Below are 27,862 nucleotides of genomic sequence, written 5' to 3'. Positions count from 1 at the left end.
ATGCCCAAGGCATCCCCTTCTTCATTGACAACTTATCAGGTTCCTTCTCTTGAAACTATATTTTTATTCGGTCACATCTTATGTACTTTACTTGGAGCGTCTGTTTGTTTTTGTTTTTGTTTTTGCTTGAATAAATGCTTGTGTGGGAGAGAGACACGCTCCGCTGGTTCATATGAACACATGTGTTCTTAGCTTTTAATTTTCATGGCAAAGGTTGAAACTGCTTCGTTAATTGTTATATGGTTGGAAACGGAAAATACCGCATGTGGTAATTGGTATAATGTCTTGAATAATGTGATACTTGGCAATTGTTGTGCTCATATAGATCTTGTTTAAGCTCTTGCATCATGTACCTTGTACCCATTAATGAATAACTACATAGAGCATGTTAAAATTTGGTTTGCATGATTGTTCTCTCTAAGTCTAGATATTTTCTGGTTGAGGTGTTGGAACAACGAGGAGACGATGTAAAGTCTTATAATGCTTACAATATGTTTATATATGAGTCTTGCTGCACCGTTTTATACTTGAGTTTGCTTCAAACAACCTTGCTAGCCTAGCCTTGTATTGAGAGGAATTCTTCTCGTGCATCCAAATCCTTGAGCCAATAACCATGCCATTTGTGTCCACCATACCTACCTACCACATGGTATTTCTCCGCCATTCCAAAGTACATTACTTGAGTGCTACCTTTAAAATTTCCATTCTTTACCTTTACAATATATAGCTCATGGGACAAAATAGATTAAAAACTATCGTGGTGAAGAATATGTACTTATGTGTCTTATTTCTTAGTAAGTTGTTTGTTGTGCGGTAACCATGTTTCTGGGGACGCCATCAACTTTTACCTTTGTTGAATATCATGTGAGTTGCTATGCATGTTCGTCTTGTCTGAAGTAAGGGCGGTTTTCACAATCAAATGGTTTGAGTATGCATACTTGTTAGAGAAGAACATTGGGCAGCTAACTAAAGCCATGAATCATGGTGGAAGTTTCGGTTTGGACATAAAACCTCAATCTCTTATGAGAATATTAATCTGTTGTTGAATGCTTAAGCATTAAAAGAGGAGTCCATTATCTGTTGTCTATGTTGTCCCGGTATGGGTGTCTAAGTTGAGAAAGATCAAAAGCGAGAAATCCAATGCGAACCTTCTCCTTAGACCCTTGTACAAGGCGGCATAGAGGTACCCCTTTGTGACACTTGGTTGAAACATATGTTATGCAATGATAATCGGTGTTAACCCAAGCTAATTAGGACAAGGTGCGAGCACTATTAGTATACTATGCATGAGGCTTGCAACTTATAAGATATCTTATACATAACTCATATGCTTTATTACTACCGTTGACAAAATTGTTTCTATGTTTTCAAAATGAAAAGCTCTAGCACAAAAATAGTAATCCATGCTTCCCTCTGCGAAGGGCCTTTCTTCTACTTTATTGTTGAGTCAGTTTACCTATTCTTTCTATCTTAGAAGCAAACACTTGTGTAAACTGTGTGCATTGATTCTTACATGTTTACCTATTGCACTTGTTATATTACTTTGTGTTGACAATTATCCATGAGATAAATATGTTGAAGTTGAAAGCAACCACTGAAACTTATATCTTCCTTTGTGTTGTTTCAAAGCTTTCTACTAAGAACTTATTGCTTATGAGTTAACTCTTATGCAAGACTTATTGATGCTTGTCTTGAAAGTATTATTCATGAAAAGTCTTTGCTATATGATTCATTTGTTTACTCATTATCTTCATCATTGCTTCGAATCGCTGCATTCATCTCTTATGCTTTACAATAATGTTGATCAAGATTATGTTGGTAGCATGTCACTATTATTATGCTACTTTATTAATGATACCTACATGTTTTATACACATTATATGTCATTATTATGCGTTTTCCGGAACTAACCTATTGACGAGATGCCGAAGGGCCAGTTGCTGTTTTCTGCTGTTTTTGGTTTCAGAAATCCTAGAAAGGAAATATTCTCGGAATTGGACGAAATCAACGCCCAGGTTCCTATTTTGCCCGGAAGCATCCAGAACACCCGAGAACCGCCAGAGGAGGGCCTTGTGGGCCCCACACATGCAGGTGGCGCGGCCCAGGCCCTGGCCGCGCCACCCTAGCGTGTCGTCGCCCCTTCGACCTTCTGACGCCACCTCTTCGCCTATTTAAGCCTCCTCGACCTAAAACCTCGAGACGAAAAAGCCACGGTACGAGAAACCTTCCAGAGCCGCCGCCATCGCGAAGCCAAGATCTGGGGGACAGTAGTCTCTGTTCCGGCACGCCGCCGGGACGGGGAAGTGCCCCCGGAAGGCTCCTCCATCGACACCACCGCCATCTCCATCAACGCTGCTGTCTCCCATGAGGAGGGAGTAGTTCTCCATCGAGGCTCGGGGCTGTACCGGTAGCTATGTGGTTAATCTCTCTCCTATGTACTTCAATACAATGATCTCATGAGCTGCTTTACATGATTGAGATCCATATGATGAGCTTTGTATCGCTACTAGTTGTGTGCTACTCATGTGATGTTATTAAAGTAGTCTATTCCTCCTCGCATGGTGTAAAGGTGACTAGTGTGTGCACCGTGTGGTTCTTGTCGTAGGCTATGATCATGATCTCTTGTAGATTGTGGAGTTAATTATCATTATGATAGTATTGATGTGATCTATTCCTCCTTCATAGTGTAATGTGGACGGTGTGTGCACTATGTTAGTTCTTGGTTTATTTTGCAATGATCTATTATGCTCTAAGGTTATTTAAATATGAACATTGAATTGTGGAGCTTGTTAACTCCGGCATTGAGGGTTCGTGTAATCCTACGCAATGTGTTCATCATCCAACAAAAGAGTGTATGTAGCACATATGAGAAAGAGTTATTTATTATGCGATCAATGTTGAGAGTGTCCACTAGTGAAAGTATGATCCCTAGGCCTTGTTCCAAATATTGCTATCGCTGCTTGTTTCTTGTTTCTATCGCGTTACTACTCGCTGCGTTACTACTGCTCATATTCATTCATACCACCTGTACTTCACTATCTCTTCGCCGAACTAGTGCACCTATTAGGTGTGTTGGGGACACAAGAGACTTCTTGCTTTGTGGTTGCGGGGTTGCATGAGAGGGATATCTTTGACCTCTTCCTCCCCGAGTTCGATAAACCTTGGGTGATCCACTTAAGGGAAACTTGCTGCTGTTCTACAAACCTCTGCTCTTGGAGGCCCAACACTGTCTACAAAAATAGAAGCACCCGTAGACATCAAGCACTTTTCTGGCGCCGTTGCCGGGGAACGAATCAAGACACTCCATCAAGCCCGTCAATCGCCATCAAACCTCCCACGTCAACCACGCGCCAGTTGTGGACATCACTACCTACTACATGGTATTTCTCCGCCATTCCAAAGTAAATTGCTTGAGTGCTACCTTTAAATAATTCAAAATTTATCACCTCTGATTTGTGTCAATGTTTTATAGCTCATGAGGAAGTATGTGGTGTTTTATCTTTCGATCTTGTCATTTACTTCGACAGGACTTTCACAATGGACTAGTGGCTTCATCCGCTTATCCAATAATTTTGCAAAAGGAGCTGGCAATGGGGTTCCCAGCCCGATTAATTAACTTGCATTAATAATTCTCTTCACATGTTTTGCTCCGATTCATCGGTAAGCAACTTAATTTTGCAAATAGACACTCCTTCATGGTATGTGATTGTTGGAAGGCACCCGAGGATTCGGTTAGCCATGGCTTGTGTAAGCAAAAGGTTGGGAGGAGTGTCATCCATAAATAATGAAACTAAAATACATGTGTAAACAAAAGAGAAGAGGGATGATCTACCTTGCTTGGTAGAGATAACGTCCTTCATGGGAGCCGCTCTTGAAAGTCTGGTTGATGAGGTAGTTAGAGTGCCCACTACCATTCGTTGACAACAACAAACACCTCTCAAAATTTTACTTTTATGCTCTCTTTATGTTTTCAAAACCAAAGCTCTAGCACAAATATAGCAATCGATGCTTTCCTCTTTGAAGGACCTTTCTTTTACTTTTAATATTGAGTCAGTTCACCTATTTCTCTCCACCTCAAGAAGCAAACACTTGTGTGAACTGTGCATTGATTCCTACATACCTGCATATTGCACTTGTTATATTACTCTATGTTGACAATTATCCATGAGATATACATGTTACAAGTTGAAAGCAACCACTGAAACTTAATCTTCTTTTGTGTTATTTCAATGTCTTTACTTTAAATTATTGCTTTATGAGTTAACTCTTATGCAAGACTTATTGATGCCTGTCTTGAAAGTGCTATTCATGAAAAGTCATTGCTTTATGATTCAGTTGTTTACTCATGTCGTTACCATTGTTTTGATCGCTGCATTCATTACATATGTTTACAAATAGTATGATCAAGGTTATGATGGCATGTCACTCCAGAAATTATCTTTGTTATCGTTTTACTTGCTCGGGACGAGCAGGAACTAAGCTTGGGGATGCTGATACGTCTCCGACGTATCGATAATTTCTTATGTTCCATGCCACATTATTGATGATATCTACATGTTTTATGCACACTTTATGTCATATTCGTGCATTTTCTGGAACTAACCTATTAACAAGATGTCGAAGTGCCAGTTCCTGTTTTCTGCTGTTTTTGGTTTCAGAAATCCTAGTAACGAAATATTCTCGGAATTGGACGAAATCAACGCCCGAGGTTCCTATTTTGCCCGGAAGCATCCAGAACACCCGAGAACCGCCAGAGGAGGGCCTTGTGGGCCCCACACATGCGAGTGGCGCGGCCCAGGCCCTGGCCGCGCCACCCTAGCGTGTCGTCGCCCCTTCGACCTTCTGACGCCGCCTCTTCGCCTATATAAAGGTCCCAGACCTAAAACCTCGATACGGAAAAGCCATGGTACGAGAAACCTTCCAGAGCCGCCGCCATCGCGAAGCCAAGATCTGGGGGACGAGGAGTCTCCGTTCCGGCACGCCGCCGGGACGGGGAAGTGCTCCCGGAAGGCTCCTCCATCGACACCACCGCCATCTTCATCAACGCTCGCTGTCTCCCATGAGGAGGGAGTAGTTCTCCATCAAGGCTCGGGGCTGTACCGGTAGCTATGTGGTTAATCTCTCTCCTATGTACTTCAATACAATGATCTCATGAGCTGCTTTACATGATTGAGATCCATATGATGAGCTTTGTATCGCTACTAGTTGTGTGCTACTCATGTGATGTTATTAAAGTAGTCTATTCCTCCTGCATGGTGTAAAGGTGACTAGTGTGTGCACCGTGTGGTTCTTGTCGTAGGCTATGATCATGATCTCTTGTAGATTGTGGAGTTAATTATCATTATGATAGTATTGATGTGATCTATTCCTCCTTCATAGTGTAATGTGGACAGTGTGTGCACTATGTTAGTTCTTGGTTTATTTTGCAATGATCTATTATGCTCTAAGGTTATTTAAATATGAACATTGAATTGTGGAGCTTGTTAACTCCGGCATTGAGGGTTCGTGTAATCCTACGCAATGTGTTCATCATCCAACAAAAGAGTGTATGTAGCACATATGAGAAAGAGTTATTTATTATGCGATCAATGTTGAGAGTGTCCACTAGTGAAAGTGTAATCCCTAGGCCTTGTTCCTAAATACCGCTATCGTTGCTTGTTTCTTGTTTTCATTGCGTTACTACGCTGCGTTACTACGCTGCTCATACTTATTCATACCACCTGTATTTCACTATCTCTTCGCCGAACTAGTGCACCTATTAGGTGTGTTGGGGACACAAGAGACTTCTTGCTTTGTGGTTGCGGGGTTGCATGAGAGGGATATCTTTGACCTCTTCCTCCCTGAGTTCGATAAACCTTGGGTGATCCACTTAAGGGAAACTTGCTGCTGTTCTACAAACCTCTGCTCTTGGAGGCCCAACACTGTCTACAAGAATAGAAGCTCCCGTAGACATCAACCTCCCGCCGGACCTCCGCGCCGATCCCGCCTATGCCATTGACTCCAACAACTGGCGCACCTATCGCGTGTCCGAGGAGGAGGGCGGGCTTCCTGGGCGACAGGGACTTCCCCTTTGACCGTCCATCGGCGCCTCGTCGTCGAACATGGAAGGCGCCGGCGCCTGCACGGGACGATGAGGACGACAACGATGAGGACGACAACGACGGCGATGACGACGACCACGGGGACGACGACCAGGACTACAGCGAGGCGCTGGCCTACCACAACGAGGACGCCAAGGACGATAGCGACGACAACGTCGCGTGCATTTTCCAGGAATGGCAGTTGGCCATGGCGGAGGGTTGGAAGTTCGAGTACCCGGACAACATGACGGACGACGAGATCGCGAGGCTCGGCGTCCTCGTCTCCGAGGTGGACCGACCGGTGCAGCCGCCGCTGCCCCGGTACGCCATCGGCATCATGCCGCCGGGCCTCACGGAGGAAGAGGCCCTACGACTGGCGCTCCAGGACTCGGCCACGCAACTGGTGCAACCGCCGCCTCCACCTCCGTTGTACAACCCGTGGGGGCCTCAACCTCCACCACCAGCGTGGGCTACGCCACAACCACCACTGGAGTGTGCTTCTCAACCTCCACCGCCGGCCTGGGCTGCTCAACCTCCACCGTCGGCCTAGGCTGCTCAACCTCCACCACCGACCGCGACACCGTCGTATGTTTCGCCGCTTGCGGACTGGCCATGGACGGTACCGGAGCTCGTCATGATCGACAACGACAACGACAACCAGTAGGTGCATGCGTTATGGTTTTTATTTTTCTCTGTTTTACTATGTAAATTCTGTTTTTATGCTCAAAAAATCCAAAATCGAAAAAATGCATCTTGCCGCTGGAGCTACCCGACGCAAACGGACGCGCTGTCGATTTGAACCATTTGGACCGACGCAAACGGACGCGCTGTCGATTTCAATTATTTGGACCGACGCAAACGGACGCGTGCGGACATTTTCGGTGTCCGAAATGCGTCGCCCTAGGGCGCGTTGCTTGGGATGGTTAAACTCGGTTGACATGGCCAAATAACGCTTTGGAGATGCTCTAAATCTGCAATGTTGCAGAATTGATGGACGTAGGATGTCATCCAAATCACTAAACCGTCTGTACAGTACCGACCTTTTTTTCCTTCTCTTCGGATTTCCACATTCGGATATTTGCGGCAGGTCTTATCTCTCTACAACTTTTTTTTTTTACAATTTATCTCTCTACAACTTGATGGAGAGGTATACTCTTGAAATTGGGAAATGAAGAAGGCCGGTGCAGCAAACCGGACACGAAAGAATGAACTTTTACCAAAAAACCCGTTAAGAAAACCTGCCGTCGCAGACGCTCTCTGTAGTCTTTCGTCTGTGCTTTCAACACGCATCCGCGTAGAAACCACGGCCACAGATTCGACTGATGGCCAAAAGAAATCAGTCGACTAACGGTTAGTAAAAGGGTAAATCAAACGACCGCCGTAGCATAGCAGAATTCCAAACATCAATTCTAAATCCCCAGAAGAAATTTGAAAATAGTTCAACAAAGAGGTCTTGAATTCAGTGTGAGTAGTACGGGAAATCTCACCGACTCATTCGCGGCATCCATCTTCTCGTATTCCACCACGTCCGTCCAAATTCTGTGGGAAATGAACACAGCAGTAATGGCGCGCGGGCAATCGAGGGACGGCGCGGTTCGTCTGCTCTCCCCAGCGTGGTTTTAAATACGACAGGGTGACACGGGTCGTAGCGCTCTCCCTCGATCGTCTTCACCGCGGCTGCCGGCGGCGGGAGCTTCCGCCTGTCTACGAGTCAAGCTCAGGTGACGCGGCGTTCTTCTTGTTTTTCTTTAGACCACGAACTCGTGCTGCTATGTCCGGCGACGGGTTTCTCCTCTCATCTGATGTTTCTGCTGAATCTTTTTCCCCGATCTGGCAGGACCCGCCACCTGCTCGACGGAATGCCGAAGAAGGCTGCGGTGAGCGACAAGGATCCCTTCGACGATCTACCTGACGACCTCCTCCGCCGTATCCTGTACTTCCTGCCGGAAGATGATGCCCTGCAGACTTGTGTCCTCGGAGCCAGGTGGCGCGACATCTGGAGAGACAAAACCAGGCTGAGCTTCGACTATGGAAATTGGAGTTCCTGTACCTTCGAGCGTTTTGAGAAGTTGGCGAATCTCATAATCCACGTCCGGGGGAACTCATATCTGACTGACTGCGTTATCCATCATTTTGATGTGGACGATAATCCTGGTGCCTTCACATGCACCAAGCAGTTGATTGAGTACGTTCTACAGTGCCGAGTTAAGCGGCTTGTAGTTGGTCATGATGATGTGCTATTACCACTCAATGATCGCCTCATATCCTGCTACTTGAGGACCATCGAGTTTGAATATGTTTGCTTTGAACAATCCTCGTTGGATTTCTCGGACTGCCCAAACTTACAGACGCTAGAACTGAGCTTTTGCAATATTAACGTATGCAGGATAGTTTCTGAATCACTCGAGCATCTGAACATCATTAATGGATGTGCCTTTCCTGAGGATTCCCGCATTCAAATTTACACACCGCGACTAATCTCACTGGAACTAGGTTGTAATATCGATTGTGGTTTTGAAGGCTTGACACCTTTGCTTGAAAAGATGCCACTGCTACAAACAGCATTTGTTAGGATTGGTGATACGTGCGAGGATTCCTGTGAATGCAACGAGCCTTCCTGTACTTGTTGTGATGAGGAGTGTGTGCTTCTCAACGGGTTGTCCAATGCTGTTCATCTGGAATTGAGTGCTGCACCAGAAACGGTATGCTTTGCCCTCTTTCTTAGCAGTTGTTGTATCACTATCCATTATTAGAGCTACATATAGCTGAGTTGCTTATTTTCATTACCACAGTTTCCAAACTCTGATAGCTTTATTGGATAAAATGTAATAGTTTAGGGGTCTATGGTGTAGGTTTTTGTCTTAGTTTTGAAATTAAAGATTCTAACTAAAGCTGATGGTAGTCTTTTGTTCATTTGCGTTCTGTCCAGTCAAGGTTCACGTGGGATTTGGCATCGTGCCCCATATTTGCCAAATTAAAAACTCTGGTACTCAATGAGTGGTTTACGGCTAGTGACCTAGTTCGCATTCTCCAACACTCTCCGGTTCTTAAGAGGCTCACTCTTATGCTTCGTGACACTGAGGTATATTTATTTGTGCAAAGATGTTGCTGAATCAGTTAAGGTATTATCTAGTGTGCCTTTCTTAATCTTACTAATTGTTATTATGTTTTAGAACTTTGTAGAAGCAACAGTACCCCAAGAAACAATAGAGCAACCAATTTTGTGTGCGTCTCTTTTGGTTGTTAAGATCGAATGTCCTAAAATTGATCAAGGTGTTCGCGAATTATTGAAGATCTTGAGTACTTGTGGCATACTTTATAAACAAATTAGCATCAAGGAATGGTGGAAAAAACACTGAGATTGTAAGTTGCCTTTCGTCATATCTAGTACTCCTTATTTGTTCTAACTTGTCTGCTTTAATTACACATCAATTAAATGTAAGCATGCCTCCATCTAATGCATTCATATTTTGTATCTAATATCCTTGAGTATAAATTGGGTTTGCATAACAATGGAGTTTAGTTGTAATTTTCTTCTGTGAATTATGGTTAATACTTTGTACACATTTATGATGTGCCTATTAATCTGTACCATGCATCCAAAATCATTTATTTTTTATTCTCTTTTCTTTATTGTTTTCAGTATAGAAATTGTTTCTTTTGCTTTAACTGTTTAACTGTTCTCATCTTGAAATCCATTTTAGCTCTGTTCTCAGTCATTTGGTACTAAGAGTAGATAGAGGGTAGAAGGTACTACCTTTGTTCAAAAATATAAGATGTCTGGTTAGGTTAAAAAAAAACCTACCAAAACATCTTATATTTTTGGGACAGAGGTAGTTCAATGGAGTACAACGCATCAATCCAGAAAGGGCTGTCTTTTCCATGTCGTATTTACTGTTGTCCGGGCCTTCAGTCAGTTGTATTGACAAAGATTGGTACCCAAATTACATTTGTTCCACACTTGTTTCAAGCATGAAGCCTTCTTCAGTCTTGCGGCCTCTCTGAATGGTCATATTTTTTTGGTGTTGCCCTAAAAAAAGAACTCTTCCGTTATCAACAATCCATTATTTGTCAGGTTGCTGGATAGTTCCTCTACAAAAACTGCAATCCAAGATATTTGAAATTCCTGCCTTATGTCAACTGATAACATATTTGGATCAAACTTACTGTGCCTTCTCCTTTTTGCGCAGCTTCATCCAGTGATAGCGACTAAGATGTCAGATTGGCCCTACCATTTGTCTAAAAAGTCTGTCATGGTGGCCAAGTGTTGGTTGTTGTTAGGTTACAGTGAAATTGGTTTCTCGTTCCCATCTTTGGTCTCTGCTAGAAATCTTTGTCTGTTAGTTTTTTAGTGCACCTCGGCTTTATGGGTTGCACTTTGTTGAATTGGGAATGGTCGGAACATTGTTACGTTTTTATTAATGGAAGTTGGGAAGTGCGTTGTTATGTTTTGTGTTGTTTGTCATGGAATTGTGTTCGCGCCATATATACATATTTTTTATTTCATCAATATATACCACTCCCTTCCATCCGTAATAAGTATCGGAGCTTTAGTTCAATTTTGGACTAAACTGAACTAAAGCTCTGACACTTATTATGGATCCAAGGGAGTTGAATTGTTTGGCTAGTAAAATTTAGTTTTTTATGCATGGATCATTTTGTCCCTTTGCACTGTTAAACTTAGTGTTTCCCCTTCTGTACTTTCTTCTATATAGTTGACACGAAAAAAAAAGTTGATGCAACCTTCACTTTGTCGACTAAAAAGAAGCTGACATAGTTTAGGCGTTAGAACAACCATCCCAAGGTGAGAGGCATGTAGGTTGCGCGGTTCTGTAATCTCGCTGCTGCGTGGATGCGCTCGATAAGCTCCTTCTTTTTCTCCGTTTAGTTTGCTTCTTTTTTGATGAACTCCTATTGCTGCTAGAGTGTTCTCTCACGCCTCGTTTTTTTTATCTTTCTCTTCTAGTATACGTGATTAGCTCGATCGTGCAGGGTGCAGTCATCGAGTGGGTTCCGAACGAATTCTTGAGTGGCTTGTAAATATCCTGTGACAAATAATGGATGGGTAGAAACACCAGGGAAATCTAACATCTTTTAAAGAGAAAAATAGACTAGCAGCTAAGCTGTTCAAGGTTAATCAAAGGTAGCAGCACATCTCAGGCTATACATGAATATAATGCAATTCAATTCCATCAACCAGCCAACGCAATTACATAGGCTCTTCCGGTTAGGAGTGTCACAAAAAGGAAAGGATGCTGCCAAATTAGTGGATTCAACCTAGAATTCGTAGACCATGTCATAAATAAAACCTTTGATTTTTTTTTTGACCTGGGCTACGGCGGGCTTACACTAACCTGAACACTCATATCATCAAAGTAAAACCTTTGATTTTCAATTTTTTGAAAATTAAAATCTCGGTCAACCTGGGCTGGTTTTTGCTATAAGTTTCTTCGATAGCTCATACAACACAGGCAGGTTTCGAACGGGAGAATAAATAAAGGAGCGTCAAACAGGTACGACTGCGGGAGAATTTTTTTTTGAAAAGCACGGCGAAGGGAGACATGAAAGGCAGTGGAGAGAGCTTGCTTACCCCCTGGTCTGCTTAGGCCTGCGTGGCACCCTAAACTTGCTTTTCCAAAGCGCCGCATCAGCATCCCGACCTGTTAAATCAGCTTATATAGCTAAAACCGTGATTCACCCGGGATCAAATAGTTCAGGGCTCATTTTTTTTAGGGATTTGAAGTTCGAGGTTTATTTAGACTTATCTATAATTCAAGGTAGAAAATAGACCTTCCCATAGCAGAAAGGATTGTCCATGATCCTCATTGATGGTTGCAACCTTGGCCTCAATAATTGTGATACAACGATGTAGTATGGCAAATTAAAATCCTGAACTGCTACATCGCGTTTAATAGCTCCATTTATGTCTACTAAATATTATTTACTACTATAATACTCCATTCGTTCCAATAAATAAGACTTGCATTTTTTAAAGTCAATTTGACAAAAAATTACAAACAATTATCAAAAAGGGAAAATTACTACATTACACCGTTACTTCAAGCATTTATCAAAACACACCGCCCTATTGTGTGTTTGCTAGATATCATTACAATATTGTGAGATATTTGCCATAAAACACTGCATGACCAAAAACATAAAGTTTGGCAAAGTGTCTTCAAAACAGGTCATCCTAGGCAAAAGTGGCAAACTTTCTCTTTTTAGCTATATAGTTTGCTCGGAAAAAATGTTACACAAAATTATAATGGTACGTGGCAAAGACATAATCGGACGGGGTGTTTCGGCAAACGTCAGTGTTCTGTAGCAAATTATCCCTATCAATAAATATAATGTAATATTCCTCGTTTTATGAACACACATATGTCAAATCTAGAGTTTAAACTCTGGTGGGCTTGGGGGTACAACCACCCTCCTAACCACCCAACCTCAGGTTAGTTCTCGTTCTATATATTTCTGCAATCTACCTTTGTTCTAACATAACATGTCTTTGTAATTACACATATGTTATTCTTACACATCAATTAGAGTATATGACCCCCTTCACAAATCCATTCTTATTCAGTATCCTTAATCCTTCGGTATTAACTAGACTGCATTTATGTTGTTCAGAATGGCCGTTAAAAGATCAACAAATTTATTAAATGATGGATAGAGTACCAAAGTTAGCAATCACTGCCGCTGTTCCTATAAACACGTACCATCCACGCAAAATCATTTGTGTTTGATTCTCTTCTCTTTTACGTAGTATACTGTAATTTATTGATGACCATAGTACTTTATTTTATCTACAAATTTAGTTTGTTTGTTGGCTCCAGCTGATTGTTTTATTTTACGGAGAAACTCCAGATAATAGGGGATAGCTAGGATGTAGTGTGTTCTGGGTTTCATTGCAAATTGAGATTTGGTGGCACACTGCTGTCTGAAATCTGAATCCCTCCTAGTCTTACGGCCTGTTTGAATGGTCATATATTTGTTGCCCTCGCAAGGCTGTACTTGTTAACAGGGAAATTTGGTCAAAGCCGGGTTTGAAGTTTTTTGCGAACTGAGGACATCTTGGTACCAAACTTATCGTGCATAGTCATATTTTGTGCACGTTTCAGTTTCCAGGACGGTCCAATCCACGCTGCTTCATCCTAGTGATGCAGTAATGCTCTGCAGCTTCCACCACTGATGGCAATAAAGATGCGATCGGTCGTGACGTTGGTCTGTTGTCTACAGTTATTTCTGTGTTTAGTTTCTCGCTTTTGGTCATGTGCTAAACTTGCTGTATTGGTTGCTCAGTGCGACTCATCGAAAGGATTTTCATAAGAATTCTTACTTTCCTCATGAATAATGATGATAGTAGTCTTTTTTCCAAGGCATCACATCTCCCCTCCCACGTGACGGTTGGAGTCGGCAGAATAACCAAGCAGTGCAAGTAGGTTGAACAAAAGATTTTGTCCAGTCGTTAATCGAGATGCACAGGCCACAGGCGAAACATCACACACCTCACGAACATTGATAGCCCCAACACCAGAGAATGACCAGAGGGTTAGATGGTTAGCTCGAGTTGGTGGCTACCCTGCAACCCGAGTTCGAATCTCCTTGGATGCGGATTTGCGGCTCATAGAGCTTCTTCTATAAGAATAAGCCCTGGGTGCTAGTGCCCATGGGTCTCTTTTTTTTTTTTTTTTTTTGATAGCCCCAACGCCACGGATCGTGTGTGGAGACGACCAGTAACCATGCAAATCCTATGGGTAGGATAGGGAGGCAGTGCAGATAAGGAGGAGACAGAGAAAGTGACATGGATTGAGAATGGCAGAGATAATAAGGAGATTTTCCAGCAATAAATTAGGTGAGGTGACGATGGGCAGATTTTGGTACGGTGGGGAAGAGACGTAGGCTTTATGGATTCCGTACAGAGCAAACAGTGAGAGAGATTGTCGGGGAAAATAAATGAACAACCATTGGAATAAATTGTTGAATAAATAAAAATAAAATGACGAACGTGGCTTTGTTAGTTTTTGGCTGAGGTGGCAAATTTCATGAGATGTGACTAGCTAGGATTGGTTAGGGATGCTTGATGTGGTGGAGGGCTTGCATGTTATTGGGTTGCTCCTGTTTAGATATTATGGAGTATAGATATGTCAATAAATCTCTTTGGGTCTGATAAGTACCCCCACGTAACCCCATTTCATGAAACAAAATCCCTCTTTTCCGCTAAAATAAACTATTGAGTTGATTCCTACAATATGACAACGGCATGATATTTCCTATGAAACATGATGTTGGAAATACAAAGATTGCACATTTGCCAAAAGGCAGGTATAGAACACATATAGGGAAGACAGACACAAATGACTTTTGAGCAACCTTGTTGTTTACACAAACTTCCATAAAATTGAGATCTTCTGCTTTGATGATCCTCAATATGCGACAAGTTGAGATATTTTACCCTTTCTGTACCTTGGGTTGTCCGTCTTAGAGACTATGCAACTTGAATTTGAAGGAAGATGAAAAACATTTCAAAAAAATAGGCAAGTAGTATAAACAATTGCGAAGCTTAAGTGGGCCAACGGGGACCACCCTCATCCACCAGCATTTTTAGAATTCCTCTTATTAATTTTGTTGTCAAGGGATGATTGAGCATTTCCCCAAAAAGAAGGGACGATTGAGAATCCTAATAGCTACCAAATGGTAAATTTATGTTGTGGCCTCTTCTTAGTTTTTTTTTTGAGCTTCGTGACAGTGTTATAAGTCTATTACACATGAGTCCATACATATTTTTTCGGTTTTGCTATGGTGTCCCCGACAATGCATGATGGAACATGTGATTGCATAGTCAGAATTTTTTTTCCAAAAACATATTACTAAGGACCAAATAAGTATATTTGCAAGGAGCCGGCGGACCGAAGCCATGGTGCCGAATCAATGGAAAGTCGAAATAAAATGTGGGATGTTCTTACAACCAACTAATGATGGTCTCGGGTTACCACCCACAAGTCGATGGACAAACAGAAATCTTCAACCAGTGTCTCAAAGCATTTTCGTGACTTTCAACCGGAGGAGCAACATGACGGCGACAACACCCATGGATCACATTAACCGGAGGGGGTAGGTAGGTAGGTTCATCCTCGGTTTTTTGGTTAATGACAAAAAAGAAACAAATCAAAAGAATTGGGAAGGGCAAATCATCAAGTTGCAAAGAGATAACAAGGAGCAAAAGATAAACTACAATGTAAATGAGGGCAAGTAAAGGTCCAGTCTCCAGTGTGCACACTATAAGAAATCCGTGGTCTGGGACACCTTGACGCCTTGACCGGTCGCGACTCGCGACCAAGAGCCACCAAGAGGCCCAGTCTCTCCCGCTCGCCGGGAAAGACGGCGCTGTGCTGCGTGGCGGCGACGGGTCAGGCCGCGCCGTCGATCCCCATCGGCATCCCTCGTGCCTACGACCGTACCCCAGCTACCTCACCTTCCTCATCTGCTCCGGCGCTCGGCTTCCCCTTCGGCGCTAAGGAGGAGAGGCGGCTCTCGCTCGTCGCCCGCATATCCACCTATCGCGTGTGGAGAGGAGAGTTGATCAGGGGTGAGCGGGGAGACACGACGCGGGAGGAGGAGTTGAGATCTGCCAGCAACCAGTAACGGAGGACGATAGGATTCTTCTTGCTCCCTGTTCCCTGATTTGTGCGCCAGGTCTTATCTCCCTTTCACTTGATGATTTTCATGGCCTGACCCCTTTCCTTGAGAACATGCCATTTCTAGTAACAGCATATGTTGAGCTTGGCTGTTATTGCCGTGATTTCTGTTCCCGGCACCTGCAGGATTGTGACTCTCCTGACTCTGATTGCCATGCTCATCTTGTTATGGACGGTGTGCTTCTCAATGGTCTGTCCAAGGCTGTCCATTTGGAGTTGATAGCTGAACCTGAAATGGTACGCATGCACTTTTACTGTTGTTTTACTCTTAATGTTATTTGCCACCACATTTTCTCTTGTAATATCTCTGTACATTCTTAAACCTACATATAGGCAAGTTGGTTATTCTCATTATCACAGTTTAGTACGCTTCCCTTCAGTAATGGGTCTTAGATCAATGATTTGATAATTCAATGGCTTGAATGAATAAAATGTTATATTTCCTGGGCTTAAGGTGTAGTTTTTTCCTTTTCTTTGTTACTTTTTAAATGAAAGCATCTAGCTGAAGTACTAACTTAAATTATTGACCTAGCTTGCATTCTCCAACACACTCCAATTCTTGAGATGCTGACTCTTCAGCTTGGTAACACTGAGGTATATCTTGTACATATAAAGATGTTGCACTATTAAAGGTATTGTCATGTATGTTCTGTTGGTCCTGACAAATGGTTTGCGTCATATAGCAACTCGCTAGAGCAACAGGAGCCCAAGAAACAATAGAATAATCATTTGTGTGCGCGCACCTTAAGGTTGTCAACACTGAATGTAGAAAGGTTGATGAGGGAATATTCAAAATTTTGAAGATCCTGAGTACATGTGGTATACTTCGTGAGCAAATAAGCATCAAGGATCCATGTTCTAGTTCAGATTGTAAGTTGCCTTTGTCATTCTTCATGCTTCGTATCTTTATGCAATCTTCCTACTTGTTCTAGCTTGTCTGCTGTAATTACAGACCATTTAGAGACTTAAAGAGTGTCTGACACCCTTTAGGAATCCATTTGTTTCCAGTACCCATTATCGTGAAGTAAAATGGGATTGCATGCTAGTGGAGTTCAAAACCGTTCTTACATTTCAACAAAACTTAATACTCTGTAATTACCTGTGACAATACAATATTGTCTACACATTTCTGTTGTACCTATAAATATGTACCATCCATATATAATCATTTGTGTTTGATCCTCTGCTTTTTTTCCCTGTTTGTTACTGATGACAGCAGTTTTTCTCATGTTGAAACAGAGTTTTTCTCTACTGCAATGTTCCAGTTGGTAGATACCATTTACTAAGAATCTTGAACCGATGGGCCATAGATGTAGTACCTTGCATTTGCATCTATCCATCATGGTAGATACCATTTACTAAGAATCTTGTCTGATGTTTCACTGTTTCTCGGTATGTTGTCAATTTGATCAATAGAGATTGATGGACAAATTGCATGCATGCCACACTACTGTCTGGATTCTGAGACCCTATTGAGTCTTGTGTGGCGTCTGAATGGTCATATATATGTTACTCACGCAAGGCTAAACTCAGTGTTACCAAAGAAATTTGGTCAAGGCCACTTTGAGAAAAATAAAATGGTCAAGTTGCATGATACTTCCTCCACATCAAACTGCTAGCCTCCAGTCCATCAGTTGAGGACATCCTGGAACCAAACTAATTGTGTGTATCGTCATGTTTTGTGCAGATTTCAGTTTCCAGAAGCCTCCACATTCCTTCGAATGTGGCCCCAGTTGCTGCAGCTCCCACCATTGATGACTCCTGATGTCCGTGCTTTCTTGTGATGTTGTCCTGAGCAAGTCTATAACGGTGGTCCTGTGTTGTCCTTATCCTTCCGTTAGTTTAGTGTTTTCTATCTTTTGGTCTGCGTTGGAAATTTCCTGTGTCAGTTGCTCGATGCAACTCAGCAAACGAATTCCAGCTCGTTGAACTAGTAGTGTGTCATGGTCGGTCGGAAAATTGCTATGTTTGCTCTATGAGAAATGGAGATTGGGCCAGAAAATCGCTATTTCTCCGTGTCTCTATAATCGGTATCGCAAATCGGATTGGTGTGCCCTGTTTGACTGCATGAGTTCCTAGTTTCCTACTGCAGGAGTCGTGCTTCATTTAATTTTAGCAGAAACTGTTTAGATGGTGACCTTGTGTTCGTCCGTCTCATCGTACCATCCAGAATTCTGGGCTGACCATGTAAGCATGGGAGGGGAACAGTTTGTTGGAGAAAGTAACACCCATAACAGAACCAAAGGCTGGGAGTGAGCTAGTGACGTCTGTTTAACCAGAGCTCCGTGAATGTAGCTCAGAGTTATTTGTTGTTGTAATTTGGTAAAATACAAGAGAAATGGAGCTTTATTTTCCTGGGAGTTCTACTAGTTGCTCTTACCATGGATGTAATAAATAGTGCTGAGATCATAGGTTTAATAAGTTCTACGTACGTAGTCTCTTCTGAGATCATGTTCAACGCATGTGCTTTGCTGATGTACATTGGGTGTGCAGCCAAGAATACTCTTCGTCAAGGTGCTGGGAAGTTTCTGAATCAAGCTACGATGGTGATGAATGTTCAGTTTTGGCTTGATGTGTGGTCTCATCACTCTACAGGTGAGTTCTTTCCAGCTTATGTTAAAGCACTTATTATCTGGTGCTCTGTGATGATCTTATTGTTTGCATAAAAAGGGAGTTGCCCGGTTTGCAAAAAGGTCACTATGAAACTACAATGAACTCTATCTTAGAGAAAAAGTCAATAAACTGCAGAATAGTATCAGTACTGAGTACTGAAAGAAAATAAAATATTTTAGATGATCTAGAAATAGTAATTTATGACATTTCACCCCCTAAGTGTTCTTACCTCTGTTCTGAAATATAAGCCTTTTTAGAAAGCTAACTTAGCTATCTAAAAGGCTTATATTTAGGAACGGAGGTTAGTACATCATGAGTGAGGGAACCAGTTAAAAGAGGAACAACTCAAAGTTATCCAGTTAGAAAGAAACTGTATCGTCTAAGCTACAACCTCTTGGATGCGATGTTCCTGATTCTTGGATCGTTCATTGTACCCATGCAGTGAATCTTGGTCACGTGCCGAGACCCAGATGGTGGTACAATTGTTGTCTTGTCTCCTCAAGCTGAAGAATGTCTAGCTCAACCTGAGACAGGAGACTGAAGCACACAATTGATCTGATATTGAAGCATCCGGAGAGTAGCACTGGAAATGATTGACACATGAGCACAATCAATGGTAAGAACTCAACAATGAGCTCATGCAACTGTAAATTAAACTGTCAAACCTATTTACTGTCAAAACTATTTGTAAATGATAATGGATTATAAGTTGTTTGGTTTGAAAAATTATTTATATCAGTGGCACGAAGCTTTCTTGAGCTTGCAGTTTGTTTAAGGAAGATGACCAACAAAGACTAAAGGCGGATGAAACAAAAAGGAAAATTTAGGGAGAAGAAAACTTAAGCAGGCAATGGATGATAGATAGCACTAAATATAGAGATTTATTTAAACTAGAGCTGTAAACATAGGGAGAAAGAATTAGCTAGTACCTGCATGATGAGAAGAGACGGAGCTAGTTAGTAGATGACGAAGTCCAGAGTAGGGCAGCTAGGGTGTGTGCTGACTGCTCTCTCTAGGGCTGCCTTGGTGGCCTCAAGAGAGTGATCTTCATTGAAGGATTCACATTCACACACGATGGTTATGAGGCTGCAGGAAAGGTTTTCGATTCCAAAATCAAAAGGACCACCACCACTTATACCACCAGTACTGAAGAGATACTCATTCATTGTTGGGCTGAAACAAATCTTGAGCTTCTTTAGCTTGGGCATGGATCCTGCTTCAAACACCATGTCTATCCCTAACCCCCGCCACATACTGTAACAAAAATTACTCAAGCATGGGAAACCCATTTCACCACTGACAATGATCTTTCCTTCAGACATCTCTTTTCCTACTAGTGTCAGATTGAGCAGAGCGGGTAAACCTCCAAGGATGCAGAGATCTTCATAGCTGACTCTCTCCACATCAAACCGTAATAATTGAAGGTTGGAGAGGGAGCCCATCCAATCCGGAACCCGCAGGAAGGTTGACCTCCAAGTCTTAAGTCTTTGGAGGCCAAGTGGTGCAGGGCACCATTCTTCCATTAATAAGCTGCAACTACAGTTCCAGATAGTTAAAGAACTAAGATTGTGTGTGCTTAGTTCACAGAGTGAAGATGTGATAGCTTTCATGCACTCCTTTGTATCTTCAGTGGCCTCTTGATAATCATCAAAATTGATATTCAGCTTCCTCAGATTTTGTAGCTGGCCAAATTCTTGAAGAAATATAATTGGCTGCTTAAAGGCTCTGACCTGTTTCAGAGTCTCTAGTGATTGCATCTTCTTAATTCCTCCATTAGGGAATTTAACATACTCGCTAACAAATAGGTGCACCAATTTTCCTAGATTAACTATAGTTGATGGTAACTCTGTTACACATGTTCCTCTTAGGTCCAACATCTCTAAAGAACATAGATGTCCTATTTGTTCGGGGAGCTCACAAATACCTGACCCGGAGAGGTTCAGGTACCTCAACTGGAATAACCTCCCAATGTTTTCAAGATGATCGCTTTGCAAATGCCTGCAACCTCCAAAGTCTAGAACACGCAAATGGTTGAACTCATCCAGAGATGATATTTCCCACAGCAGTCCAAATACAATAAGTGATCGAGCATGAGAAGATACCAGGCTCAGCTCTTGGATAGAATTGCTTTCATCTATATCTTGGAGGGAGAGTCGACGGACTTCGCGTCGTGTCTGATCAATGGTTGGACTAGGATCACCAACCAAAGTAACAAAGTTCTCTTCGATGGACTTGGATATGACGAAGTCCATAACTGTGTCATGAACTTGGCAACTTTTGACCTTACCATACTCGTCTATCTTCATAGGCTGTATCAAACTCCTACTCATGAGCTCATTAAAACACCTCTCTCCTAACTCATGTACTGCATATCTTCCTTCTCCATGAAAGAATCCTTCAGCAGTCCACCTCCTTATCAGGTCATTCATCTTTATAGTTGATCCTTTGGGGAATATGCTGAGATATAAGAGACAACATTTCACACGAGGATGAAGATCTGAGTAACAAACCGACAGAACCTTCACCATCCTTTCGACACTATCACTTGTTTCAAGTGCATGCTCAATTGAATCTTTCACACGATTCCATAGATGCTCTGTTCTTTCTGTGTTAGCCAACAAACCAGATACAACTAAGATTGCCAAAGGTAAGCCATCACATTTTTCCAATATTTGGTCAGAAACTTCAATGTCTGGATGGCAGTTATCTTCAGAGTTGAATAATCGTTCATGAAATAGTTTTCTGGAATGCATCTTATCAAGAGGTCTTACATGGTAAATATGGCCATTGAATGATGACCGGCATGAATCGGCGACATCTTCACATTGGGTAGTGGTGATTATTACTCCACCGCAACTGGTCATGGGGAATGCATGCTTGATAATATCCCATGTTTCTTTCTCCCATATACCGTCAACAACAATTAAATAGCTGCACATTGATTTATGAGTGATGTTACTGTGGATTTAATATATATAAAGAGAAAACAGCAAAATGAAAAATACAGAAAATGTCTTAGTTGCAACTTGCAACGTACAAAACGACAAATAATAAATGTGACACTTCTATTTCATTAATATTTGGACATGAACATTACAAACATTTAAACATGGCATTTTCTAATAGCATGCTCTTTTTTTCTAATTTTGGAATTATTTTGATGGCAAATTTACATGTATACATCGCATTGCCATGTCACATACAAGATATCTAAATAACTTATGTTATCAATCTGAGGATAGCAAGTAGAAAGAAGTAAGATTATTACCTTTTGTCTATTAGAAAATCTTTAATTTCGTCAATCAGTTGTTGCACGCGATATGCGGGTAGTACACTCGGTCGTCCTCCTCCTCCCCTGTGGCTCCTGCGCGTCGCTCCCGCGGGCGACGGCAGGGGCGAAAACCTAATCCCGCCTCCACCCGTCCTCCTCCTCCCCTCCTCCCCCGCCGCCGCCGGCCTGGGCCGCCGGGCAAAGCCCGCGTGGCGCCGGCGGCGGCGGGATCTCCCTTACCCGCTCGCGCGTGGTCCTGCGCGGGGCAGGAGCGGTCGGCGGCGGTGCGGCTCGGGGCGCCGCGTGCTCGGTCCGGCGGCGATGGCAGGGCATGGCGGCGGCGGTCCCGGCGGAGGTATGGGCTGGTGCGGCTCGTGGCCGAGGGCGGCAGCGGAGGGGGTGGCGGGGCGGCTGCCGGCGATGCGGCCCAGTTTGGGGCCAGGCGGGCCCCGATCTGGGCCAGACGGGCCTCGGTCTGGGACAGGCGGTCCTCGGTCGGGGCCAGCTCCGGCGAACGCCCGCCGCTGCTCTCTCCATTGTTGGTGCCGGGGCTGGGCCGGGTGGGCTCAGCTCCGGCGGTCCTCGGCGACACGGTCCAAGCCGATCCTCCTCCGTTTGGGGGGTCAAAGCGGTGTTCTTGCGGGAGTGCAATGGCGAGCGCGAGGTTGCCGACAAAGTGTCGGGCTTGACCAGCGACATGGCGGCGTCGGGAACGGTGCGGTTTTGTCCCTGGGCGTTGCGGTGGGGGTGCTTCTCTGCGGCGGTATGCGGTTTCGGCCGAGGCCGTCTTGCGAGAAGTGAGGTCGCGGCGGCGCCGCCCATGGTCACTGGCTAGCGCATGGCGATTCGGTGGTGGCACGGTTAGGATTGGCACGGTGTTGCAGGTGGATGGCGACGGCGGCCTGGGCGCAGCTGCACAGTGGCACGGCTAAGGAGGCTTGATCGAGGCCCGGCAGGCGGCCGGGCCTGATCTTGGCTGAATCGGCTATGGTGCCGTGTCCGGTCGGCGGGCACCTCCCGGTGGCGGAGGGCGGATCCCCTCCCCTAGGTTGTCGTGTGCTCTGATGGCTGCTGGCAACGGTGCCTCCTACTTTGTCCAATTCGCGTTGCGATGTGATGGCCGAGTCACGGGCTCGAGTTCGTGGGGATGCCGGGGCGGCGGCCCTGGAAGGCGGACTGCGCGGATGGCTCTACGGCGGGCAACGTGGCAGCGGTGGTGGTCTCTCTCTTCGGTCATGAGGATGGCGTGGAGCGGACGGTGGGAGTTCCTGGAGTTGGCGGCGCTTCGGCTTTGGCAACCCCAGATTGTGTTTGGAGATCCCATCTTGGAGACAGCGGGCGGCTAAGTTCTCGGGCGCGGTGTGCGGATGCTTTCGAGCGAAAGTTCAGCGCCTCGGCGCCAATGACGGCGATGCCTGCGGGTGTCGTAACCCTCTTGGGGGCGTCGTTGTGGGTATCCGTCCCGCGCTACGGCTCCGGGTGAAAACCCTAGACCTCACGGTCTCGACGACGGCGGCGGAATGCGTCGTTACCCTTTTGGGGCGTCGTTGTGGAGCCCGAGTCGACTTGGTCTCACCCTAATGTCTTCGGTGGCAAGTGTGGGGTTTTCTGTGTTTTTTCTTTCTTTTCTTTGATCTGCTTTGTATGAGGTTCTCCTCTCCACCTTGTATCGGTTCGGCCGTTGCGGCTTTATTTATAAAGCGGGGCGAAAGCCTAATTCGAGGAATCAGTTGTTGCACGCTCCCGGTTTCTTTGTATTGGCCGGTAAGTTCTAGGCGAAGCATCGTCAAGATACCTGTCAATTCCGGATTTGGGGACAGCGATATGAAAGGCCAGTAATCGAATTTCACTCTGATCTCTTCGTACACTTGGTTCGCAAGAGCTGTTCCAGCACCAACAATGGTGACCACCTTGGGCTGTTTCCGTGTTTGCGATGGACACTCATCATCCTCTTCAGCCAGGGGCGAGTCACCGCCATCGTCCTCTTCAGCCAATGGCGAGTCACTTCCGCCGTCCTCTTCAGCCAGTGGCAAGTCACCTCCGTCGCCCTCTTCAGCTAGTGGCGCGTCACATCCGTCGTCCTCTACAGCCGCTGGTGACTGATCAAATCTGTCTTCTGTTTCTCGTTCTTCTTTATCTTGTTGTTCTTGTTCCTCCTCTTGTCCTTCCTCTGCGAGTTCACACCCATCTTCTTCCACCTGCAGCAGCTCAGATCCTTCATCCACTTCAGCCAGTGGACCTTCACATCCATCAACCAATTCAGCTAGCAGCAACTCACATCCTTCGTCCTCATCTTGAGTGAGCAACTTGATGAGCTCAGCTTTGGGCTCATCTCCGTTTGACAAAAGCTCAAACATGGCGAGAGCTGCAGGGTCAACAGCTGCATGGACCATCCCGACAATTTCTTCCTTCACATTATCACAGACCTGACGGTGAGCCTTCATCGCCTTTGACATGTCTTTCACCTTCTCCAGGAAGCTGATGATTTCATTTTTGAAACCCTTGCCAGCTTGCCGGTGAGCCTCCATCTTCCCCATGGAGTCCTCCATCTTCTCCACGAAGCCATGATCTGGCTTATTAACATCTTTGTCGCCACCGACGTTTGTCTGCATGATGAAGTCGTCGATGGAGTCCTCCATGTTGTAGGATAGCTCCTGCACCTCGTTCATCCACGCCTTATCCTGCATGTCGGCAGGGTCGTCAATCTCCTCCTCTGCCATATTCAGGAGTAATGTGTCCATGACAGAGAGCTCGTCAGTGAGGAGTTTGATCTCGACACGAACCCCTTTGAGACCGTTGTGCTCCTCGCCCATCAGAGTGGCGAGCTTTGCTACCACAGGTTTCAGGGCCCCCGTTACCGCAGTCACCGGAGCAGCTGCCGGTTCCATGGTTGGGAAGGGGTCGATGAACTGCGTGTGTATGTGTGTGCTGTGTATGGATGGGTGCGAAAGCTGTGTAGGCTGATTGGACCGGTGATCCTCCCCTTATAGATCTCTATCTAGCTAATTGCCCCATGTGCATCCATCCCCGCCATTTTCTGTACAGCTAGCTAGCACACACACTTTGACCCTTTCGGTTTTTGAATGATCACTTTGACCACTTTCAACCTACAGATGCATGCATATATACATCTTGTGGAACTAGTACTATTTGAGCAGCGTGCGTTTGTACTAGAAATCAATTGTGCGGAAGGAAGAAGCAAATATGGTGCGTGTGCTTGGCTACTGATTAGTATTGATACCTGCTCTCCTGCAACTTGGGCATTTTGGGTTTTGCTGTCATGCCACTTGTGCATTTCTCCACTGATGCTTGCTCTTGACAAGTTGTGCTGCAACTATTGACCGGCATGGGTAGACATGGATCCAACCCTTATCATGAACCAAAAAGAAGCCAGGTTGTTTACTTTTGAAAACCCAGTTCTAAACAAAAACAAAACAAAAAGCTCACGGTTCCTTCTTAGGCTTTTAGCAAGTTTTTCCATGCATGGATATTGGTGTGTGCGTATGAACATTTTCCTGATTTATTAAGGGCAATCTCTAACAGCTGCCCAACTTTAGAGCGATGCCCAAAAATCCGCTAATATAAGTGGCGGTGCTCCAGCAGATGCCCTACCTTGTGCGCCGTAAAATCCTACCACTCGTGGGAACTGCAACTGCTGTGGAAACTTCCGCGCGCTTGATTCTAGCGGCCTTCCACTCCTGCATGTGTTGCCGCCGCCCGGTGCCCGAGCTTCGCTGCAGCTCATGGCAGCCGGGCTCCACCGCCGCCGTAGTTGATAAGGGGGAGTTGATTGCTTTTACTAAAATATTTGTATGGTGTTTCTTGTAAAATACATGTACCTGTTTGTTCGGCACGAAACTTTGTGCCGCCAAAAACACGGCATATGGAAAACTGCCCAAAATTGCTGCCATTTTTTTTTGGGCATCTGGATCGGCAACATATGTGCTTGCGCCATAAACCGCAGCTAGGTGTGCCGTAAACGCAAAATGCGGTGCCGCAGTATACCACTGTTGTTGGAGATGCTCTAAGAGTTTAAAATGCTGGATAAGAATTTAGAGACAGCAAAACAAGTACTACCTCGGTTCAATAATACTATAAGTTTGGCAAACGGAGGTTGTACTATATCTAAATTTTAGATTCCTGTTTTTTTTTTGGTATCTATAAATGGTTGAGCAAACAGTGAGAATAGTTAATATAAAGTGAACTGGCTGAATGTGACTACGTTAGGATTGCGCCCTCGATCCAATCTTCAAGAAATCAAGCCAAAAACGAGCTATGTCTCTTCTACTCTAGCAGGCACATCTGCAAGCACATTAATTTAAAGGATCCAGATTCAGGCCACGGCGACGGAGCGAAGAAGCAGTAGCGACATGAGTTGCGTGGTGATTCTTCTGCGGTGCTTCCGTTGGCGTTATGTTCTTTTGAGACCTTGGAGGTGGCCACGACACCCCGCCACCACAGTTGGAGCCTTGCCAGTCTCTCGCCTCTTTGGACAGTGGAGCAGTGTTGGCTCCTAGTTCTGAGGCTCTTTTTGCAAAAGAGCTTTGCGGCTTGCTCGCTAGTTTGGAGGCGGCTAGCCCTAGATATGGCAAGGACATTGACCGCGTCTTGGCGGGAAAGGCCTCGGAGGATTTTATTAGGAGAATGGAGAAGTTTCTCAGGAATGTATCTATCAGGAGCATAAGAAGGAAGAGGGTCGGTTGATTAGTTGTTGAACTATTTTTGGTTGTCATGACCGGACGTTGTGCTCTTGGGTGTCGGTTCTAGTTGATTTAGAGGTTGCATTCTTTTGTTGTTTTTCTCTTGTGGGTGTGCTGTTGGTATGGGTTTAGCCATGTTGTAGTAGGTTTCGCTCGGTTTTCTCCTAAAAACGGAGCAATTTCTTCTTAATTAGTAGATGAGCTTTTGCCTCCGTTTCCAAAAAAAAAAAAGAAACAGCATCTGTTACGACGGGCTCTCCCTGTTGCGCTCTGTCGGAGTAGATTTTTCTTTTCGAGGGACGTGTCCGAATAGAATTAGTATTGGTTAGCTAGTCTGCTCCTATATATACTACGGGAGAACAGGGCTTTGCCGTGCAGCCTAAACGCACGGCAAAGGCCCAAATAGGCTCGGCAAAGCCTTTGCCGTGCGGCCGTGCACGGCAAAGAATGCACGGCAAAGACCCGCCCGGCAAAGAGGCCTTTGCCGTGTGCTGCGGGAAAATCGCACGGCAACGCCTTTGCCGTGCGACCCAGCTTTGCCGTGCGCCATCCCAGCTTTGCCGTGCAAACTTCTTTGCCGTGCGGCTGAAATGGTTGCCGTGCGGCGGTCTTTGCCGTGCGCTGCCCCTCCAACCCGCACGGCACAGGGTGAGCTTTGCCGTGTGCTTCACCAACACCCCGCACGGCAAAGAAACAGAGCAGCACACAGGCCGCAGCGCAGTGCACAGCTGGAGGCTCTTTGCCGTGTGTGTGTGCACGGCAAAGAAGGCCTTTGCCGTGTGCTTTTTCTTTGCCGTGTGCACGTGCACGGCAAAGATGCTGACAAAATTCCAGAATTTCCCTGCTTCCACATTAATCCCTGCATATGCAATTCACAAATACCAATAATCATCCAGATACACATATAGCACAATATATAGAGTATTTGCATCATCAACAACAAAGTTCATACACGAGTAGTCCAACAAAGTCCATACAATAGTTCCAAGTCACATAATTAGTTCATACAACAAGTAGTCCAACATCAACAACAAAGTCTCCAACATAGAATGTTCCAAGTCCCACAACAAGTTCATACACAAGCAACATCAACCTTCGCCACTTCCTTGTCCTTCTCCACTTCCTTGTCCTTCTCCACCTCCTTGTCCTCCTACAAGTTCATAGATGCATAAGTGGCATGGAATGGCTAAAATTGACATGTAAGAACTTGGATTGACATGGAAGAAGTAGAATTGACATGGAATGGCTAAAATTGACATGGAAGAAGTAGAATTGACATGGAATGGCTAAAATTGACATGGAAGAAGTAGAATTGACATGGAATGGCTAAAATTGACATGGAAGAACTCGAATTGACATGGAATGGCTAAAATTGACATGTAAGAACTAGAATTGACATGGAATGGCTAAAATTGAACATAATCGCTAAAATTGACATGAAATGGCTAAAATTCAACATAATGGCTAAGGATGACATGGAATGGCTAAAATTAACATGGA

The 27,862-nt window shown here is 44.5% G+C and overlaps 1 protein-coding gene and 1 long non-coding RNA gene across 3 annotated transcripts; one reads left to right on the top strand and one right to left on the bottom strand.

Moving 5' to 3' along the window:
* The first annotated feature begins 16,299 nt into the window (after positions 1 to 16,299).
* Positions 16,300 to 21,406, top strand: LOC124693600. Of its 2 annotated transcripts, none has more exons than XR_007000107.1 (4): positions 16,300 to 16,372; positions 16,462 to 16,648; positions 17,466 to 18,373; positions 18,834 to 21,406. It is a non-coding gene; the product is annotated as an uncharacterized LOC124693600 (long non-coding RNA). The 2 variants fall into 2 exon arrangements; XR_007000108.1 differs by having other exon boundaries at positions 16,306 to 16,648; positions 18,834 to 19,007; positions 19,710 to 21,406.
* On the bottom strand, positions 18,528 to 24,605 carry LOC124693598 (disease resistance protein Pik-2-like). Its single transcript, XM_047227081.1, has 4 exons — positions 23,387 to 24,605; positions 21,660 to 21,694; positions 19,321 to 21,322; positions 18,528 to 18,974 (listed from the first exon to the last, which is right to left on the bottom strand). The coding sequence occupies exons 1-3, from the start codon at positions 24,548 to 24,550 to the stop codon at positions 19,348 to 19,350; spliced, it is 3,174 nt and encodes a 1,057-aa protein (XP_047083037.1). The 5' UTR covers positions 24,551 to 24,605; the 3' UTR covers positions 18,528 to 18,974; positions 19,321 to 19,347.
* Positions 24,606 to 27,862: the final 3,257 nt, after the last annotated feature.

The sequence above is a fragment of the Lolium rigidum genome, chromosome 2 (genome assembly GCF_022539505.1).
Source record: "Lolium rigidum isolate FL_2022 chromosome 2, APGP_CSIRO_Lrig_0.1, whole genome shotgun sequence".
NCBI lineage: Eukaryota > Viridiplantae > Streptophyta > Magnoliopsida > Poales > Poaceae > Lolium > Lolium rigidum.
The sequence above is the reverse complement of the archived record's forward strand: the minus strand, read 5'-3'. Positions and strand labels throughout refer to the sequence as shown.